The 20,529-nt window shown below is 53.3% G+C and overlaps 3 protein-coding genes across 16 annotated transcripts in view; 2 read left to right on the plus strand and 1 right to left on the minus strand.

Annotated features, from left to right (window-relative positions):
* The window catches only part of WDR48 (WD repeat domain 48), a 52,742-nt gene extending 47,573 nt beyond the window's left edge, over positions 1-5,169 (plus strand). For both annotated transcript variants that reach the window (XM_070776075.1, XM_019984243.2), the window contains 3 exons: positions 718-794; positions 2,363-2,555; positions 3,161-5,169. In XM_070776075.1, coding sequence (XP_070632176.1) covers positions 718-794; positions 2,363-2,555; positions 3,161-3,256 — 366 coding nt within the window. In that variant the 3' untranslated portion in view covers positions 3,257-5,169. The remainder of the gene's footprint in view (positions 1-717; positions 795-2,362; positions 2,556-3,160) is intronic.
* Positions 5,170-18,742, minus strand: GORASP1 (golgi reassembly stacking protein 1). Of its 7 annotated transcripts, none has more exons than XM_070776080.1 (9): positions 18,698-18,742; positions 12,121-12,201; positions 11,263-11,466; positions 9,672-9,758; positions 9,407-9,537; positions 8,990-9,182; positions 8,008-8,158; positions 7,457-7,609; positions 5,170-7,227 (listed from the first exon to the last, which is right to left on the minus strand). In XM_070776080.1, the coding sequence occupies exons 1-9, from the start codon at positions 18,725-18,727 to the stop codon at positions 6,962-6,964; spliced, it is 1,296 nt and encodes a 431-aa protein (XP_070632181.1). In that variant the 5' UTR covers positions 18,728-18,742; the 3' UTR covers positions 5,170-6,961. The 7 variants fall into 7 exon arrangements, with proteins under 7 accessions (XP_070632181.1, XP_070632179.1, XP_070632178.1 ...); XM_070776078.1 differs by lacking the exon at positions 18,698-18,742 and adding an exon at positions 16,361-16,511; XM_070776077.1 differs by lacking the exon at positions 18,698-18,742 and adding an exon at positions 15,622-16,132.
* Positions 16,577-20,529, plus strand: part of TTC21A (tetratricopeptide repeat domain 21A) — a 35,801-nt gene continuing 31,848 nt past the window's right edge. For 4 of the 7 annotated variants that reach the window (XM_070776074.1, XM_070776073.1, XM_070776068.1 and 1 more), the window contains exons 1-4: positions 16,578-16,751; positions 18,018-18,147; positions 18,924-19,034; positions 19,701-19,867. In XM_070776074.1, the coding sequence (XP_070632175.1) occupies positions 16,725-16,751; positions 18,018-18,147; positions 18,924-19,034; positions 19,701-19,867 (435 nt within the window). In that variant the 5' untranslated portion in view covers positions 16,578-16,724. Of the gene's footprint in view, positions 16,752-18,017; positions 18,148-18,923; positions 19,035-19,700; positions 19,868-20,529 lie in introns of all 7 variants that reach the window. The other 3 variants (XM_070776069.1, XM_070776072.1, XM_070776070.1) reach the window with 2 other exon arrangements.

The following is a 20,529-nucleotide window of genomic DNA, read 5'->3' on the forward strand; positions in this document are numbered from 1 at the left end:
GAAACTCACTTGGATGCATTGCTGACTTTAGGCCTGTGGCTTATTCCCCGGAGGAAACCTCCAAAGAGGATATGACATGGAGGCTCAAAGGGGGATTAATCCCCATAGCAAAGATGACCGATTAGTTTTATCCTTTATCTAAGTGTATGGTTTACATCATGTGGACATCTAGGTGGTTGGCTGAACTTTCCACTCGTATTTGAAACCTCAGACCTCACTCTGATGTCAGAGGTAAAGCAAGTTAGGAGGACTTGATTGACCTTTCCAGGTGGATAATGGACCTTACCGGCATAGCGTGTATGGTTTTTCTCAAAAGTGAATGTTGTGGGTTTCTCTAAAGACACTTAAATTTTTGTTCTGGCATTTGAATGTAGACTTGAGATTTTGGTTTGTATGGCTTAAAGAATTAAAATAAAGCTTGTTTCTCTTTAATACCTTGAATTTTTATTTGAGAAGAGCCATGCTGCAATTTTATATTGCTACTGACACTGCATATAATTTGTCTTTGTTTTATTACAAAATGAAACTTTATACTTTTCTGATATCCTTTCTCTAAGGTTGACATAATTTGATAGCTTACTATAAATTTCATAGAAAGTCACTTTTAAATGTACAATAGTGATTAACTTATGAATCATGTTTTCACAAGTATTGACATCATTTTAGTTTATCAACTAACAGAAACTATTTTACCTTTTTTCACTTTTAATATTTCAGAAAAATATGCCCAAATTCAACAAAATTCCTTTCTACCTCCAACCTCATGCATCTTCAGGAGCAAAAACCTTAAAAAAGTAAGTAAATGGAGTGTCGTGCAATACTTTGATTAATTGCCAGAGATTTCTTTATTCCTTATGATTACATTTATAGCACAGGAGGCAAGTACTAGATCTTAGGCTAATTTCATAATACTGAAAGTTTATATAATTTAACCATTTACAAAGTATGGCTTCCCTGGTAGCTCAACTGGTAAAAAATCCACTTGCGATGCAGGAGAGCCTGGTTCGATTCCTGGGTCGGGAAGATCCACTGGAGAAGGGATACCACTCCAGTATTCTTGAGCTTCCCAGGTGGCTCAGCTGGTAAAGACTCCGCCTGCAATGCATGAGACCTGGGTTCGATCCCTGGGTTGGATTTAATTAATTACCAGAGATATTTTTTTATTCGTTACGATTACATTTCTTGCACAGGAGGCAAGTACTAGATCTTAGGCTAATTTCATAATATTGAAAGTTTATATAATTTAACCGTTTACAAAGTACCTACTGTGGCCAGTTGCAGATGTTCAAAATAAGACATGATTTTGTCTCTTGCCATATTCATAGTTTAGGACACACTCTGTGTATAATAACTGCTTTTATGGATACTTAGGGAAAGACAAGTGTAGGGGGAAGAAATGAATCTGTGACTATAGCTTTCCAGAAAGGTTTCTTGAAGGACATGGAATTTGAGCTGGACATGTAAGGTTGGTCAAAAGAAAGATATTTCAGGTCCAGAAAATGGTTTGATCAGGGATGTGGAAGTAGGAGCTTACATAAGATATTGTTAGATTTCCAAACATATACACAAAAAAGAAAAGAAGAATGAACCTCATTATCCCATCAAACAGCTTAAGTAATTGTCAGCGTATGGCTAAACATTGTGTCATCTATACCTCTACTCCCTCCCTCCCACTGAATCCCCCTGCCTACACACACACACACACACTCAGACACACACTCACACTCACACTCAGACACAGAGGATGATCTTAAAGCAAGCTCTGGATAGCACTTCAGCAGTGTTTAATGATTGAAGTTCAAGATGGCTTTTAAAGTATGAGCCTGAGCTACTTGATTTGACCATTATTAACTGATGTCAGAGATACAGAAGTAGGTTTGGGGATAAGGAAGTTGCTGAATCTAGTTTTGGACATGTAGTGTTTGCGATGCCTTTGGGACATTGGCGGGAGCTGTTGGGTTGGTGGGTTTGGAGATCAGACAGGCAGTTGAAACTCAAGGTCTTGACTATAGGAGAAATGGGTACATCCATCATCAGAGCCTAATGAGCACCAGGGGCTGCCTTCCCTTTCAGGGGCATTCAGTTTGCCCATGCTTTGGGAAAGTGTTTAAGGGAATAGAACCTAGAAGGCTATTCTTTACGTATATAATCTCACTTATTTGCACATAATCTGTCTTAGGAGATGACACTATAAGAAATCTGTTGGGAATTCTAAAAATGGATTAAAGCAATGCCTAAGAACATGTATTGGTTTATGTTTCTGTGGTATGATTTAGCCTTATCAAATGTTATCACCAAAGAAAATGGGAGAGAGAATATCCAGTGATTTCCTGATGTCACCATCTGCCCTTGCCTTTTTCAGGGACCGACTTTCTGCTAGTGACATGCTTCAAGTCCGGAAAGTAATGGAACACGTCTATGAGAAAATCATCAACTTGGATAATGAGTCTCAAACCACTAGCTCTTCTAATAATGAAAAACCAGGAGAACAGGAGAAAGAGGAGGATATTGCTGTATTGGCAGAGGAGAAAATTGAGCTTTTGTGCCAGGACCAGGTAAATGGATTGAGGACACTGCCCCCTTGTTTCCAGTGCTGGTGCTCAGAATTTCCTAATGTGGTAGGGTTGTGGTTTCCAGATCTGTTGCCTTGCAGGGGTCGGGGGAGGGCTTCTGTTTTTAGAGAGACTGTAAGGAGCGCCGGGTCTCCCACCTATTTGTGAGGCCTTTTCTGGAGGGCTTGATTAACCCACCCTAAAGCTTCCATTTACCCTGGGGGCAGTTTTCAGGAAAGGGACAAGGAGATTGAAATGCACACACAGACAGATGTGGATGTGCTGGTGGATTTTTTTTTTCTGAAAAGAAAGCCACATGCTCATCTTGATGTGCAGAGCAGCATCTGCTGTGTTAGTTTAAGATCTGAAGAGGAGGTGAGTGGAGCATCTGTGGAAATGCTGTAAATGAGGATTCACTCAAGGCATTTCTTCAGAACAGCTGAACGTGTCGTGTCTGCCCTAGCCACATGAGTTGCACATCTCCCGTGCCCAGATTCATGCCTGCATGCAGCAAGAACAGGCCACCAAGCATGGGCAAGGAGAGTTCAGCATTAGCAATAACGGCCTGAGATACTGGATACCTTTTTTATTTACTTTTTGTTATTCAGGTTTTGGATCCAAATATGGACCTTCGAACAGTGAAACACTTCATATGGAAGAGTGGTGGTGACCTCACCCTCCATTACCGTCAGAAGTCCACGTGAAGGGCAGGCCAGCACTCCTGGGTATTCATTTACTGACCTTCCTCTATGGCCCCAAGAGTAGTCCTAGGAAGCCCAGAGCCCCAATGGGAACAAGACTTCTAACGACTGATTTGGTATGGACCGAGATTATCTTTCCATTGAAGTGACTAATCAAGATGTAATATAGAAACCAGTCTCCATGTGTAGATTAAGCTGTCCCAGGGGAGGCAGAGTGCCAGAGCAGAAGAGCCCCAAGCAGGCTGTGTTGCGAGATGTACTGAGGACTGAAGAGAGGCCAGCACAGATTTTGCTTCCTCCTTTTGTTTCCAAGGACCTTATCTTGATCTGTTAGCACTTGTCAGAGACACATGGTAGGGCCACGTCTGTCACTGTGTTCCAACTCCAATCCCACACACTCGGGAGCTTTTCTAAGAGTACATTCCATCTACGCAGTACCTATGAAGGCTTTTTCCAAGTTTGTCATTAAAAAAACAAACAAGTTGTTTTCACCATTTAAGACAGTTATTTTTAATAGGAATTGGCTGTTGCACAATTCAAGAGCCAGCCCATTTCATAATAAATGATTACTGTTGGGCTTGTTTTTAATACTGCATCTCAGATGTGTTGTTGTAGGCAGATCTGTCGAAACCCCAGGTGCTGGGTCACAGCGCTTGGACTGCCAGCCTAGACTGCGCCCAGTCCATGCCCAGCTGGGACGCCTGGACTGCGCGGCGGCCGCAAGGAGGCGCAGCTCTCTCACGCCTTCCTCCACTGTGTTTTCTTTATGGGCAAGACCAGGTGACACCACAGGGTCTTGCTCCGGGTGAGCAGCACGACACCATCAAAACTTAAGACCATAATGAGATCCTAACTTCATTTCAATGCTACCTAATATTTCTGGTGTCAGAGTAAAAGGGTATCGTAATTAGTTAATTTGATATTCATGTCCTGGAAGTATACATGTTTTGTTTTTTCCAGTTTTATATGCAGGTTTGTGGTGTTGTACCTGTATCCAGATTTCTTTTCACTGTTCTAACAATCTAAAGCTTTCATAGAATCATTTCGATCTTGTACAGAATATAACTTATTGGGGATAAACACTTTAACTTTTGGCAGAAAAAAACATACTTTGGATCCTCCCCAAGGTCATTTGTACTCGGAATAGAACAATGGTCCACCCCCATAAAACTACATAAGACAAGCCTCCTGTGTGAAGCCAGAAGCACAAGTGCCTTCAGAGGGCAGTTTATTCCAGTCCAGTTGCCTCCCCAGCTTGTGTGTGGCCCGTCCCCGTAATAGCAGGGACTGTGGAGGGGGTGGGGAAGGTTTTTTCTTTTCTACATCTGCACAGGTTCAGCTGGAGGCAGCTGATGGGCCTGGGTCCAGACCTAACCATTTGAGATACTCTGATCCGCACAACTGTAGAGACAGGGTTCACTCACTGCTGGTCAGCCTCCTTTGGAAAGTGGAGCGGTCATTGCCTCCAGCACTTCGAAGAAGTGAGCAAAGACACGCCACATTTCCAACGAGTCTGTCTCCCTTATGCAGAGAGCAACGGCTTTTTTAAAAAAAAAATCCTTTCTATCTGTTGAATACAATGGTGCACTTTCGGTGCACATTTTTTAGCAATAGTTGTGAATTAATGGCTAAAAAAAAAAAACTAATTTCCCAGCCCTCAGCTTTGTTTGCACGAAGGGCCCTTGGGCTGAAGGAATAGGTCTCGCTGGGGCATGCTGCCCCATGTGCTGAGTCTTTTGGGGCGGCTGTGCTCCCTTCCCATCTTAGATCTGACCCCCCTGCCCCAGCATGGTTGTGTTTTTTTATTGTTCCAGTCAAACCCGTAATAGTTTCCAGAAGATCTGACAGTCTGCAATGCCAAAAGGGTAAAAATCTGTATTTCACAGTTGTATAGAATAAAGGCTTTAGTTAAAATATTTCAAAGTGTATGGTACACATTTATTTCCACTTGTCATTTTCCTTTATAGCAGATTAGAGAAACTTCTGGTTTTGTGTTTACCCTGGAAATAATTAGCATTGATATCCGTTTTATCCCCCAGTTTAGGGAGGGGGGTGTGTTAACGTGAGGGCAGGAAGAACCAGGTCCCTTGGGTGAGGGTGACCCTGGGTCAGGCCGCCAGGTTAGTGAAGGGAAACTGGCTTCAGAACAGGCCTGGCGTGATTCTACTTCCTGGATTCCTGCAGGCAGACACTGGGCTCCCAGACAACCCAGGAACCAGGTTCTGGCACTGGCTCTGGACACAATGCCTCCCTATTCTGCAGGCTTATCAGCTGCTCTGGTAGACCTGACAAAGCTTTGCTTCTTAAATGCAGTCACAGTGCAGGAAACTTGAGGTGTTTGCTGATATGGGACCCCTCCCTCCATATCTTTGGTCTGGGCCCCTCTATGAGCCTAACGGAGCTCTGAATTCCCTCTAAGGGCACACACCAAATCAAATGGTAAAGGTGGGACTTTTGACTGGGCTGAGGCTAGAAGGCCAGGCCGGAGGCAGCTTTTATGGTAATCATTAGCAAGGGCTGTGGGAAGGTGAGGGACTCTGGCCAGAGAGGACTTCAAGTGATAAGGATCACCCCTGCACGGAGCCCTCCTCTTGCTGTGGGACCTAGGCAGAGCAAGACGCACAACCCAGTCTCAGCCTCCCGAGGCACTGGGGGAGAGGGGAACAGCCCTCTCCCGTACTGTGGGAAATACCAGCGGGCCCTGACTCACTCTTGTCCAGGCGCCTCATCCCTGCGTGGGGTGGGAGCTGTGTGTAAAGTACTCCAGGCGGGAGGACGGGCTCTGAGAGCCTGCTTAGGATGGTGAACTTAAATTTGTTAACTATTATTCACCACTAGGGTGGCTAGATGACTTGTATATTTAAAAGAGATAATTGTAAAAGTTTGGGAGCTGACAGGTTTCCCAGCTGGGGACGCTAGGTCCGTGGGATATAGATGCTGGGGAAGCAGCAGCATCACGGCCCAAGCACAGGTGAGTCTCTGCTGAAGGGCCCAGGATTTCCAACCTTCCCTCAGGAGAAGGGGCCAGGTTCACTGGAGTTTGTGGTCAGCCTGAGCCAACTGTGCACACTAGCACAGGGTGAGACGGCAAATGGGGCGGCAGGGGTCCCAGGGCTTGGGGGTGCCCTCCATTACAGATAGGCTGGCTGTAATGGAAAGAATCAAGGCAAGCGCTACGGAACGATTAGACAAACACTCCACAGCAACCCCTTCCTCCCTCACCCCATCTTCACACCTGCTGGTTCCTGGACTCTGCTACCTGCCGTGTAGCCACAGTGACTGGAGCAGGAACATGCAATGGGCACATGGCCCAAAGATGCCCATCCCCAAGGCCCATGGCCTCTACCAATGGAAGCTCCATGCCCGACCCAAGCAGCAAAGAATCCTCTCCTACCCCAGCTTCTGGAAAACTTACTTAATCTGGTGCTGTTCCCAGCCCCCTGCTATGCCAAAAGTACTTGTTTGAGATTCTTAGACAAGTGCCCAATTCCCCAAAGCCAGGACCACCAGGCAGAATGACTGCTGGTAGGTTTTTCTCTTGGAGACCAGTAGGGTCTGAGTGGACACAAAAGCCCCCCCGTCGGCAGAAGACACTGCGCAGCACTCAGGGCCTCAGCCCAGGAAGCACTAACACGGGCCACCCCACACAGTGTGGCCTGAGCTGCCCCCCACTTCCAGGCCTCGTGAGACGCCGTCAGAGGGCCTGGTTCACAGCCCAGAGTGGTCAGGAGTGGAGAGCCGGGCCTGGCCAGGAGCCCCCCCAGCCTCCATCCCGCAGTCTGGGCTCTCTGGGCTTGCTGGCTCCTCCTCCGCCTGGGCTTCGAGCAGCTCAGCAGACAGCCCGTCTTCGGGTGAGGCGGCAGAAGTGAGGCTGTCGGGAAGGGTCAGCTGAGGCAGGTGGTCTGGCTGGGCCTGGGCGCCGGGGCTGTCTGGGAAGGAGACCTCAAACTCGGACCCAGACCAGGTGGCCTCACCTGAAACACACAGGGTGGAGCTGAGGAGGCCCACAGAACCTGGGCCAGTGTGGCCTGGGCAGTCACCCCACTGACCCCCAGCTCCTGCCCCCTGTGTTGATGGGATGAGAGCACCAGTGTATGAGCGCCTTGATGTGGCTGCCCTCCCCCACAGGCCAGCCTCTAACCCGGCTATCAGGGCCACCTTTGCCACAACCCAGGGTCCCCCCCAGAGGGGCCAGCCCCTCACCACCACGCTCGTGAGAACCGCTGCTGGAGCAGACATCCTCCAGCCCTGAGGCTGAGGCCACAGGGGGGGTCAGCTCTGTGGAAGAGGGCAGGCCAGGCCAGACGCTGGTGTTGCTACTGTCCAGGAGGGAGAGGCCAGACACGTCCAGGAAGCCTGTGGGGAGGCACACGATTCTCTGTCGGCACAGAACCCTGACCGCTGGAAGGCCAGCGCCTCAGGCTCACTGTGCCCAGTTTCTGGGGCATCTGGCCTGGCCTGAGACTGAAACCTCAGCTGTTTGTGAAGCTCCCAGCCAGCCCCAGAGGCTCCCACAGCCGGTTTCTGAGGAAAGAAAGGGGCCTGGGGTGGGTGATCACAGGAATAGCCCAGCGGCAGAGGGCCCGGACCCTGCCCTGTGCCCAGTGTACTGTGTGGCCTTGAGCAGGCCCCCTCTCGCCTCTGGACGGCAGCCTCCCCATCCGCACGCTGATCACATCATCTGCGACTAGCCTGGCAGGTACGAGATAGCTGCCAACGCCCAGCCCTCAGCTTGCTCTCGGCCTGCTCGGTACCTGGGTCCATGACTCGCTGCAGTGGAGGTGGAGGCTGCAGAGGAATCTCCATGGAACGGGGTGGGTCTCCAAGGTCTTGAGCGCCCTGGGTAAGACTTTCAGGCCCAGGGGGCTGTTCCTCTGTGGAGGAGTCAGGTGCCTGCAGCAAGGCCTAAGGGGAGCCAGGGAAAAAGAGGAATCAGAGGGCCCTGTCAGGACAGGGCTGCTGCTGTTGCTGCTGCTAAGTCGCTTCAGTCATGTCTGACTCTGTGTGACCCCATAGACGGCAGCCCATCAGGCTCCCCCGTCCCTGGGATTCTCCTGGCAAGAGTACTGGAGTGGGGTGCCATTGCCTTCTCCGCACGACAGGGTTAGTCCAACCTAACCCCTAGCCCACACCTACCCTGGGAGCACCACTCAGCTCACAGGAGCAAGCAGCCTTGGGGATCTACTGGTTCCTCTACAGATGTGTAGCCAGGCAAGAGAGGCCCAGCTGGCCTCCCATGAGGTGCCAACATGGACTTGGGGTCCCCTTCCCACTCTGCTGAGCAGCCCTGTCTGTGACCCCCTGGCATAGTGCATGCCTGGAGAGTAGTCCCCGAGTGCCCGCATGCAGACCCCAGGCACCAGCCTGATGCCCAGAGGCACTTGGGCCAGACACACAGTCCCTGGCCTAACTTTGCAACAGACTCAGGGAGTCACAAGACAAGGCTCTGCCTACCCCTGAGCCTCAGTGTCCCAGTCGTGAAATGAAAATGACAACCAGTGCCTCGCACTCCCCTCACCTGCAGATCCAAGGGGCAGGGAAATCAAAGCAGGTTGCACGGTCCCGGGACTGGCCCCATCTGCTCCGCCTGGGTCCCACAAGCCGGGGGGCTTCCCAAGGGCTCCACAGATAGGCTCCCGGTGAGGACAGCCCCCGTCTCCTCCTTTCCCAGCTGCAGGCCCCTCTGCCCACATGAAACTCCCCTCTTGCCCCAGCTGGCCAGTGCTCCCCACGTACCTCCACATAGTCACCCTGTTTGGAGCCTGTCTCCAGGCCAAAAGGGGCAGGAGAGTCCTGGGAGCCGGGTCCAGGCGGTGGAGCACCAGGCGGTGGGGCACTGGGCGGCGGGCCACCAGGCGGCTTCTTGTGGTGGCTGGGGGGCTGGGTTGGGATCCGGTGCAGATACCCGTAACCAATACCACAGCCCAGGCTGCCAAAGGCCAGAAACACCCTCCTGGGCTTGTCCCACAGCCCTTCCTACCCCTGCCACCCCCACCCACCAGCAATGAGAGGGTCTCCTAGACCAACATCAGCCTCAGGACCCCTGGGCCCAGGGCCCAGCCCTCCACCCCCACCGTGGGACTCAAGGTCCACACCCACCGGCCAGGCGCCCCCTAGAGCCCCACCCCGCAGCCCTCCAATCCCAGGAAGTACCTGCCCTCTCCACCCCAGGCTGCATTGGGGGTGACAGTCACCTCCCGGCAGGAGTCAGACTCAGAATTGTAAACCATCAGCTTCAAGGCCTTCCCCTCGTGGGACTCGATGAGCGAGAAGAAGTCCTCGGACTACAACAGACACACAGCACCTAAGCCCTGTTCCCACTCTGGGATGGGAAGCCTCACAAGACAAGATACTTCTCATGGACAGCACCCCATCCAAGGGGCCGGGGGAGTGGGGAGGGAAGGCTGCCCTTCCTCACCTCCTGGAGGATCTGGTCCGAGCCCACAACGTAGTCTGTGTAGGGGTGCAGGCCTGCGAGGGCAGCAGGTGAAGAGGGTTCCACATCCTGCGGAAAAAGAATCACGAATTATCCAACTGTCAGCCTTGCTACTGGGGGGCAGCAGGTGGAGAGCTGTGTCTTCAGGGGGTGAGTAGTATACCTGTCCTCCATCCCCAGGCCAAGACCTCAAACCCAAACTCGCCCAGCCCCACCCAGCCCCTGTTCCCCTGCCTCCCCCAGTCCACAGTCTGCCCAGCAGAGGGCAGCACTGTGTCACGGCTCACCTTACAGCTCCCGCATCTGACCACCCGATCCAAGTCCAGCCTCCCCCCGCTGCGAGCTGGGGCACTGAAGACAGACACTTTACTCCTCTGCCCCAGTTTCCCCACAGTTAAAAGTAGGATATATAGTACTTAGGCAAAAGGTTGTTGAGAAGACCAAAAAAAAATAATAATACATGTACAGAATGAAAACCACACCTTGTCCCACAGTAAATACCTCACTTTATTGCTGTTACTGCTGCAGGCATAGGGCTGAAGACCTTGGGACAGGGGGGAGGTTAAAAGGTTAAAGGCGAGGGTGGTGATAAGTAGGTGCCAGGATTGCCTTCTCCCTTGGGAAGCTCCATTCCCCGATCCCAGTCTCCCAAGAAACGTGGAAGGATTTGCATCATCACCCCTGCACTGCACTCATGGACAGAGTAAGGCCAGCTGAAAAGGTTGAGCAGACTCCCCCAAGGAGTCAGTGAGCAACAGAAGCAACTAGAAACCAAATCAGCCCATTTCCAGCTGAGGGCTCCTCCTGCCCATCAAGCTGCAGGACTGTGCATTCAAGAACCGGGGCACAATCAGTGACTGTGCATGTCACACATGTGTGCGTGTATGTCTAGGAACGAACACTAACAGCAACAGCTGTGACAGCTCAGTCACGGAGACTCATTAAGGTTCAGACCCCAAGCACCAGTCGAGTGCCCGAAGGGGCTCTCAGGGGACCTGCCCAAAAAAACATGATACTGGTAATACCCTAGAGTATACCAGAAAAAAACACTCTTTTTAGATAAGGACTAAAGCAGCAGCAGGATTTCCCAGGTGGCACAGCGGTAAAGAATCTGCCTGCCAATGCAGGAGATACAGGTTCAATCCCTGGGTCGGGAAGATCCCCTGGAGAAGGGCATGGCAGCTCACTCCAGTGTTCTTGCCTGGAGACTCCCATGGACAGAGGAGTCTGGTGGGCTACAGTCCACGGGGTTGCAGAATCAGACACGACTTAGCAACTAAACAATGCAAAGCAGTAACAGCAGCATTCTGGCAGCACAACGACCCTTCCAGCAGATGGCGGCCCCATCTTTCCAAAGAAGAAACCAAGGTCTGGAGTGTAAGAAATTACCCAAAGTCAGAGGGCCCTGTTCAGGTGACGAGGAGTTGCCCTCTCTGGGACCCTGGAACAAGGAGACCACACCCTGCCCTCAGAATCCCCAGACAGGCCCAGTGGCTGCCGGCCTTTCCTAGGAGGCCTCCCCACACACCCATCCCCGTCCGCCCCAGTGATCCCACCGCCACGCCCCACTCACCAGCACATGCCACACGTGCTCGCTGGCCCGGCGGAAGCTGCAGAAGCGGACGCTGGCGCCCAGCAGGCCCTGGCCGCCCCACATGTTGCTGGGAACCACCTCCACCTCACGCACTTTCATGGTCTTCATGTTGAACACCTCCAGCTTCACTGGCTTCTCCACGTTGGCCTTCAGCAGGGCCTTGAGCGTGTCATTCTCCTTGTTCTGCAAGGGCAGCAGGGCTGACTCCTGGAGCCCCCCTCAAAACACCCAGCCAGAACCCCCAGACAAGTCTGGGTCTGATATAGGGTGAGGGCCTTGGTGGCCAGCTGCCCCCGAGAGACCTGGTGCAGGGCTGGGTCCACAGATCAGGGCTGGGCCTGCAGCCACTGGACCCTAAGCGTCCCTAAGCCCTGCTAAACCTTCCTCCCTTGGGGCCCCCAGAAAACACCACAAAGTAAGCAAAGAGCCCCCTGAGTCCAGAGCACTGCCGCACGGCCCACCCTGAAAGGCCCCTTCCAGAGCCCTCAGCCCTCTCGGCAGGCCTGGAGGCTTTGTGGACAGTGCCAGGAGTCCCCCTGCCTCTGACCCACCCCGGAGGGCCCAAGGGCTAAACTCCAGGCAGGGCCCCCATCAGGCTCACTGTTGCCCTGGAAGAGGGGGAGATGGGGTTTGGTCTCCCTCCAGCAGAAAAGGCAGGCAGGGCTGGGGTTCCCATGGGACAGCAGAACACAAACATATACACACACGCAGACACACACACGGCAGAGGTGGTGGGGAGGCCTCACCAGTCTCACACACACACACACACACCAGTCACACACACACACACCCACACACACCCACCCACCCACCCCAGAGGCAGGAGGGGGGCCTCACCAGTCTTGAGTGCCCAATGGTGATGATGAAGTCGAAGTAGGGCTCCAGGCCTGCCTGCTGGGCGGGGGAGTTCTCCTGCACCTGTGCAGCAGAGGCTGCAGTCACTGCGCTGACCCCAGGGCTCTCCCGGAAACCCCCAGCCCTCAGTTCTAGAAACTGCCCCACTCCCCGCCCCAGAGAGGACACGGACCCCAGCGTGAACTGGGCCGGGCGGGCCACACATGGGCACAGCCAAGGCTCACGCCATCCTCTCTCGCTGCTTTCCTGGGCTTATGTTTCCCTCTTTCAGAAAACGACTCTTTCCAGATCGTGATCCACAGACTACGCTTCCAGACAGCCTCACAGAAAGAGCCCAGGGCAGGAGGCCACGGGGAGCCTGCGTCTGGGTGACTCAGACGCTGCCCCAGAGGCCTGCGCTGGGGCTGCTGGAGAGCCAGGAAGGTTTACCAGAAAGGGTCAGATGTGGACAGGAAAGGAGTGACCCGGGGTTGTGCCCAGAAAGACAGGAGTGGGGAAGACAGCCTGTGGCCAGATCCCAGAGGGCCCCTGACCCTGTGGTGACAGATCCAGGCAAGGTTGAGGAGGGCTGGCGGAGGAGAACGGACCCCGGCGTCGGGCATGAGCCTGAGCCAGCAAGCCTGGAGAGCAGCACACAGTTCCCTTTGCCATCCAGCCTCCCCACGTGGGCCAGCTCCTCCAGCAGCAAGTCCCAGCCCAAGGCTGCTCATGTGCTGCCTTGCACTCCCAGACTCCCCGCTGTCTCCAAAAACACAACAGCCAGGCTTGCTGCTCTGGTGGAAATCCATCTCAAAGGCCCCATTCACAGCGCCTCGCTCAGACAATGCAGCCTTTATCCCCAGTTCTGGACCGCAGGTGGGCCCCACGCCCTCCAGCCTTTGGCTGTGAGCTCTTGAAGCCCAGTGTCAACCAGGCCCCCAAGCCCCGGGCTCAGGTGGCCTCAGGTTCTGGATGCCTGCTTGAGGGGAAGGACCCGTGGCTTCTGCCACTCCCCAGGCCCTCCAATCACAGAGTCCCCGGACTGAAGGAACCCTCACTGCTGAGGCTGTGGATCCAGGCCAGTTTCCCCCTGGGATTAGGGCTCCCTCCTCACAGCAGTACCAAAAGAGCCTCTCCTTGCCACTTCTAGAAGCTGCCATGGCTTCCACTGAGATGAGCCCAGAAACCCAACTCCACCCTAGTTGGCCTCGCCCAGAGGGCTGCTCCTGGGAGCCTGCTTCACTATCCCTTCTGGGGAAAGTCTGGAAAGAGGTAGCTTTTCAGGGGAGGACAGTTCATCCGGGAGAGCGGGTGGGGAGCTGCTCCTCCCTGCTGTTGGCCACTCCACCCCACCTCCCCTGGGTAAGGCCCTGGCTCCAGAGCAGGCTGGTCGCCCTGTACCCTCCTCCACCCAATGTCAGCCACTCTCTGTTATCAATGAGGCCCTGAGGCTCAGGCCCCCAGTGCGCAGGCGCAGGCTCTCTCCCAGCCCACCCTGTGCCTCCACCTCCTCGCTCCTGTGGCCTTGCCCGTGGTCTGGTGGTACTCTCCTGCCTCTGCCCTGGGCCTTGTCATCGCCCACTGTGGCTCCACAGCAGAAAGCATCTGGGATGCTGCCCGCCGCACCCCCAGTCCTGCAGCAAGCACCCCCTCTGTCTGGCTTTCTCCTGGGGGTTCCTGACACCCCCAACCCCACAGCCCTACACGTGTGCCGCTTTCCTAACCCGCGCCCCAACTCCCATCAGGGCACCTCAAGCAATTAACCACACGACGGCAGCTTCTTCTGAGGACTGGCTGGGTGCCAGGTGAGTGCACGACCTGCTTCCCCTGTCATTTAACCGCCTCACTAACCCCAACTGACAGGGAAGGAAAAGCCCTCAGTTATTCAACAGCAGCCTGACCCAGGAAATCCGACCCAGAGCTTGTTCCTGCCCACTGCCCTGTAACAGCTTGCGCAGGGCAGTGACTTCTCCACCATGCTCTGCATGTGTGGGAAGGCCAACAGTTAGAGAAAGCAGCCCACTTGTTCTTTGTTTGGTTTTCTTTTTACTATTAAGGAGGCAACATTACACTTCTACTTAAAGCCTCCTGATGGTACCATACCTCAGCATTAAATCCTAAATGCCCAGGACAACAACACACCAGGCCCCACACAATGTGGCCTCACCCTTTCCCTCACAAGGACCTGGCCATTCAAGCACACCAGTCCCAGCTCCTTACTGCTGAAGCCCAGTAAGCATAATCCTACCTCGGCATCTCCTTCCACCCTGAACACTCTTCCCCCATGTACCTATGTGTGAGTATACAGATATATACATATATATATAAAACAGGAAAAAATTTATCATGGAACTATTAAAGACCAATGATTTGAAGAATGAAAGAAAACGATCAAGCAGATTAAAAAGCTATGTAGGGGTAGTTAATTGCAAGAGTGACCAGATAAACTTCACCTAGCCTACTGTCCACTCCTTATTTCTGAGTGTTGGCTCAAATGTGACTTGATCAGAGACCTTTCCTGACCCTTCTATCTAAAACAGCACCCACTCATCACTCTGGACCCCTTACCCTGCTTTATTTTTCTCTCTAGCAACGGTCACCACATACCACACATTTCAATTTCTAGTCTGCTCCCTTCTCTCCCGGCTGGCACCCAAATGTAAGCTCCATAAGAAAAGGGACAATGTCTCTTCTGTTCACTGCTTTATCTCCAGAACCCGGAAATCTACATGTCATAATGTATGTGCTCAAAGTCACTGTTTTTGGCTATAAGGCTATACCGTACAACACAGGGCACATAGCAAACATTTTTATATAATAACTATAAATGGAGCACAGCCTTTTAAAATTGTGTATCTGTATTGTATGCATATACAAAATTGTACATCAACTATACTTCAATTAAAAAATAAAGCTGCACGTATGAAATGAAAAAAATAAATGTTTTGTAAGTGAAGACCCAGTTCCTCAAACTTTCCACTCTGTCCCTCTCCGACAGGCCCTTCTTGTCCTCACTCTTACCATCCACCCTCACCCCCTGTCAATAGCCTTACTTTGCTTTCCATCAAACCTGTTGGAAGACCCTTCTGGCTGCATGCATTTCACTGTCCACTTTTTCCGCTTGGTACCACATCATGGTGTCCACTAGGGAAAGCCTATCAGCAAGCACAAATCCTGTTACCTCTGGGCCCTGGAGCCATCCTGCCTTTCTTTTTAGCAAACCTCTTCTTTGGTCCCCACTCTCATTCCCCAACCCTCCGCCGCCTCGTTGTTAACACAGCCTCCTATGACAATAGGAAAGACCACTCAAAAGTAAGGCGTCAAACTGACAAGCTACGCCCATCTCTGCAGCCATCCACCTGGGCACAAGCGAAAAGGGAGTCTGGCCCATCTGTGCTCCGGAGACAGAGACCCACCTGCCCCTCTCACCTCTGTTACAGCCCCGCCCTCTCCGAGGTACTAATCACCCCAAATCTCCATCTGGCTACGGACCCCTCTCCCCACCTTCAGGGCCTGGAACTCACTCCCATCTCCACTGTCCTCGCGACTGCTCATCCAGACCTCTTTGTAGCAACACGGATGACACATTCTCTGCTGACGCCCTACGGCGCTTCTCCGCAGTGTTCCACCTGGGGACCTTCCCCCTGCAGCAAATCTATCCCCGAGCCCTCTGCCGCATTCTCTCTGCTCTCCCGCTCCCACTTTCCTTGTCTGGTTCTCACTGGTCTTCGACCTCTCGAAGCCTTTCGACCCCGAGAAGCGTGGGATGAAAGCCGGTGGGCTCCCCGGCAGTTGGCGACCCCCTCGATCCAAGAGCGCAGACGGCCGGGACTGGGCTCTCTCCTCAGGTCCAACATGGAGCGCAGTGCACAGCAGGCGATCATAAATGTGTTCATACAAGTGCACAAATTCTCCTGACTGAACCTGGCGCGCTCACTCTCCCCCTGGGAGAAGTGCCATTCCAGAGAGGCCCGACTCCACAAGGAAACGCTCCCGCTTCCTGCAGAGCTGGCACTTGGGGCTGGCGCCGGGCCGACCGCGGCCGCAGGCGGGCCGGGAACCCAGGGGTGCCACTGCGCCTTCTCTCGGCGATGGCTCCAACCGGGAAGGGGTACCACCCTCCCCTGGGAGGCCACCCCACGCCGAGACCCCGCGGCTGCCGCCCCCGGGCCGGCGATCCGGCGTTCCCGCGCGTCGGAGCGGGTGCCGCGCTAAGACCTCCGGCACCGCAGGGGCGACTCACCCCGTGCAGGTGGAAGCCCTCGGCGCCGCCCGCGGGCTGCTCGGCGCTGGCGCCCAGGCCCATGGCCACAGTCAGCTCGGGCGACGGTGCCCGGGACCGCGACGCCTACCCGGGAGGCCTAACCAGGTGCCCCCAGCGCGGGCTCACCCTCTCGGCTCTCGACTACCCGCGCCTTGTCACGTGGGCGCTAGGCCACGCCTACCCCTAACTCTGACGCCCTTAGAGAGCAGCCAGCTGCTCCGTTTCCAAGGACGCGCGAGCCTCCGACTTCCGGCCGCGAGAGGCGTACCCAGGACCCTGACTTGGGAATCTCGCTCCGGGCGGCACCACGAGACCCCGACTCTAGAGCCGCGGACGTCCAGAGATGAGCAGCAATGACTCCTCCCTTATGGTGCGTGACCGGGGCACTGCTCCCTCCGGGACTCCTCCTCTGGCCCAGTCAGCCTCGCGACCTGCAGCTCCTCTGTTACCTCTCTGACCGCTACCCAGCTTTCGCTGTCCCTGGCCTCTTCAGACGGTCTTGGTGCCTTCTCGCCTCTCTTTCCGTGGCGAGCACATCCTGTCTGGTGTTCTCCGAGTACCCTGAGCCCCTAGCCATCATCCCCACCCAGTCTTATCTCCGAGCTCCCCCAAACCAAAGCATAAAAATCCGTCACCTTGCCATTATCCGACCCCCACCCCGGCTCCAACCGCCTGGGCCTCTTCTGTGTCTTTCACCCTAGTGGATGGCACCACCGTTTGACCCCCCAGCCGTTACTCTTCCCCATATGCATCTCCAGCTCCTGTCTATCAGCAGAAAATATCAGCTCCTTATTTTATCTCCTAGCCCAGTATCACCACCATGTTCCCTCTGGGCACCTGCAACAGTCCCCCTCCCAGCTGGTTTCTCTACCTCATCTCTTCACCAGCAGTCTCCCTACCTCCACCACCACCAATAGCAACTACTCCAACACACACACAAAGGAGCCAGAGGGGTTTTTGCAAAAACACACATCTGAACACTTTCCCTCCCCTCCCCCCCCCCCCACCCCCGCTATCCCCATGCATAAAACCATTCCAGCTGCTTCCTATTACCCTCAGGATGATGTCTGGGCTCTTTCATATGGCCCACAAGGCTGTTTACAATCCAACCACATCTATCCCCAACCCCAGCACCCACAAACCTTAGGGGAAGTGAGACTTCACTTTGAAATCTCAGCCTCTCTTATTGCATGACGTTTGTCAAGCCACAGCCTCCATGGGCTTTGGCTTAATTGTGAGGAATATGGAGAGAATAATGCATAAGACAATAAGCGTAAAGCCTTTGATACCCTTCACCACAGGTGGTTAGCCCACAATAACTTGCAATTCTAACTATTGCTTTCGTGATCCTTATTACTGGTCCTCCTTCTTCCGCCTTATTCCCTTGAGTTGAACTTCTCATCAACTTTTGAACCAGAGTCTGTGGTTAATTCCAAAACAAGCCATCTTCTAACTCTTTCCTAAGAAAACCGTATGGAGCTGTTTCTGTGGCTGGGGAGGAACAAGATGAGGCCAGGATATTCTTTCTCTTCTCTTTACAGAACTGGAGGAGGAGCAGGGAATAGGGGAGGGAGGTGATCAGAACAGAAGCAGAAAGGGACTCAAGACTATTGCGATTTTGCCTTCCTCCTCGCAGGCTGGGATCATTTACTACAGCAAAGAAAAGTACTTCCGCCATGTGCAGCAGGCCGCAGCTGTGGGCCTGGAAAAATTCAACAATGACCCAGTGCTGCAGTTCTTTAAAGCCTATGGAGTCCTCAGGGAAGGTGAGGACCCATCAGTGTTGCCTCCTGACCTTAGGCACTAACGCACCGGCTCCACCTGGATGCCTGCTTCTACCCCAGTCATGTTTCCCTGGAAACAGTCTTACACAGAGTGGCTAGATTTCCAGGTTAATTCACAGAAATCTGTGTAATCTATATATAGTTGACTTTCGAGAACTGAGAGCTCATTCTCCCTGTTCTGCACCTCAGTTTCCCTGTCTATAAAATGAGTTGGGGAGAGGGCAGAAATGACCACAGGATTATTGAACCAACCCCAGGCTTGATTACTGAACCAACCTCAGGTAATGCAGGAAAAGGAAATGGTAGGTATGGACACAGTCATGTGTGGGACAGAAGCAGAGAGAGGAGTAGGGCCCCTGCAGTACCAATTCACTGACATTCAGAAGGTGGTCCTGGGCTGCCCATGGCCAATGTCAGTGGACATGGAAGGATAAATATCATCAGTGGCTCTGGGGTTATATTTTATAGCTAGCTGGGAATGCCCAGAGGTCCTTCTTCAGAACCGATACAGGGTATCCTTGCAAGTACTCACAGGAACATCTCTCAGCTCCAAGTCCTCCATCCCCTGGCCACATGGACCATGGTGCCAGCAGCGCTTTCAGGAAGCTTCAGTCTTCAGGGAACTTGGGCCATTAGGGACCTGTGGACCAGTTAGTCCAAGCCTTGGGTCAGATCACACCAAGCCTTGAGTCAGCCCTGGGTCTGCCATGGAGCCTCTTGCCCTCTGAGCTTAATAACCACGTGGGCTCTCTTCACAGAGCACATCCAGGATGCCATCAGCAGCCTGGAGAGCATCCGGAATCACCCAGATGTGTCCCTGTGCTCCATCATGGCCCTCATTTATGCTCACAAGTGCTGTGAAACCATTGGTGAGTGCAGGCATGCTCAGCCAAGCCTGGCCCAGTGGGGAAAAGAGAGCCCTGCTCCAGACACTGCCCCCTCTTGGGCGGCTGCGGGAAGTGTATGCACACGTGGCCGCAGATGCTATGAGGAGTGGCTGCCAGTCCTGTCCCCACAGAGACCTCAGAGAAAACCCCATGCCCAGGCCCAGTTGAGTGGGAGCCACAGGCAGAACGCCTGATAGTGGGAGGGGTCCTCCTTTCAGATCCCGAGAACTGGGGAGATACCCTGCTTGCCTTTGCCAAGATCTTGTCAAGAAAAACCAAGCCAAAATAAAAAATTTCTACCCCTAAATCTCCACCTCTCTAGGCTCAGGGAGAGATTCCACAAAACTACGTACAAACTATTTCCCCATCTGGAATGGACTGTGGGCCTGAGGTGGGAGATTTTGGTTTGATCTGTCTGCCCAGAAAACTCCTGGGAACAGAGGAGAAAAGATACATCTCAACCAGCAAACCCAGGTCCAGGGCTGGGCTGCTCCTGTGGCATCACAGGGCCCGGCGTTGCTGGTTCCCAGGCCCTGGCTGTCGTGTGGTCAGCTGCATGTGTTGTGGGAGGCTCAGAGTGTCCAGGGAAAGGATCAGACAGACCTCCCCATCCTAACTTGTCCTCTTCCCCCTCTCACGAATTCCCAGACCGAGAAGCAATTCAGGAGCTTGAGAGCAGCCTGAAGGAAGTCCGCAAGACAGCCAGTGGGACTGCCCTGTACTATGCTGGCCTCTTCCTCTGGCTTATGGGCCGCCACGACAAGGCCAAGGAGTACATTGACCGCACGTTGAAGATCTCCAGCAGCTCCAGAGAGGTACAGGCCCCTGGCATCGTGGGGGCAACAGCCAAAGAAAGCAGCATCCAAACACATCATGCAGAGTGGCTATGACTCCTGTGGAGGGCACTAGGGCTGGGGGAGGGTCACACCCAGGCACCAACAAGGCCCATGCTGGCTCAGAGTTTAGCCAACTACAAACTGGACTTTGTCCATGGAGTCCAATCTGCAGATAGGTGTTATATGGCCTGTGCTATATAGTTTTAAAATCTTGAATTAGTTGCTGGTATGTCAAAATCAGAAAATTGTTACCTAAAAGTCCCAGATTTCTTGGTTCTTTTGAAAAACGAGATGAGCTGGCTTCACTGGGCCTGCACTTCCTCATGCAGAGATCTGCTCGGTGTCTTTGGTGGCTCACACAGTAGATCTCACCTGTGGTGGTCTCATGGCTGAAGGACTGGAGAATTGGAAGCCTCAGTCCAGGCCGTGCATCTCAGCAGGGCGTGTATCACCCCCAGCCCCCCAGTCAGTCAATCAGTTCAGTCACAGACTCTTTGCAACCCCATGAACTGCAGCACTCCAGGCCTCCCTGTCCATCACTATCTCCCAGAGTTTACCCAAACTCATGTCCATTGAGTCAGTGATGCCATCCAACTGTCTCATCCTCTGTCGTCCCCTTCTCCAGCCCTCAATCTTTCCCA

The sequence above is a fragment of the Bos indicus genome, chromosome 22 (assembly GCF_029378745.1).
Source record: "Bos indicus isolate NIAB-ARS_2022 breed Sahiwal x Tharparkar chromosome 22, NIAB-ARS_B.indTharparkar_mat_pri_1.0, whole genome shotgun sequence".
NCBI classification, from domain to species: Eukaryota; Metazoa; Chordata; class Mammalia; order Artiodactyla; family Bovidae; genus Bos; species Bos indicus.

Coding starts and splice junctions, on each gene's coding strand:
- GORASP1 (XM_070776076.1), bottom strand. CDS start 12,848: ATGAGCAGCCTTGGGCTGGGACTTGCTGCTGGAGGAGCTGGCCCACGT. Junction 11,467..12,120: donor CCATTGGGCACTCAAGACTG/GTGAGGCCCCCC, acceptor CTGCCCTTGCAG/AACAAGGAGAATGACACGCT. Junction 9,759..11,262: donor AGCACGTGTGGCATGTGCTG/GTGAGTGGGGCG, acceptor CTTTTTCCGCAG/GATGTGGAACCCTCTTCACC.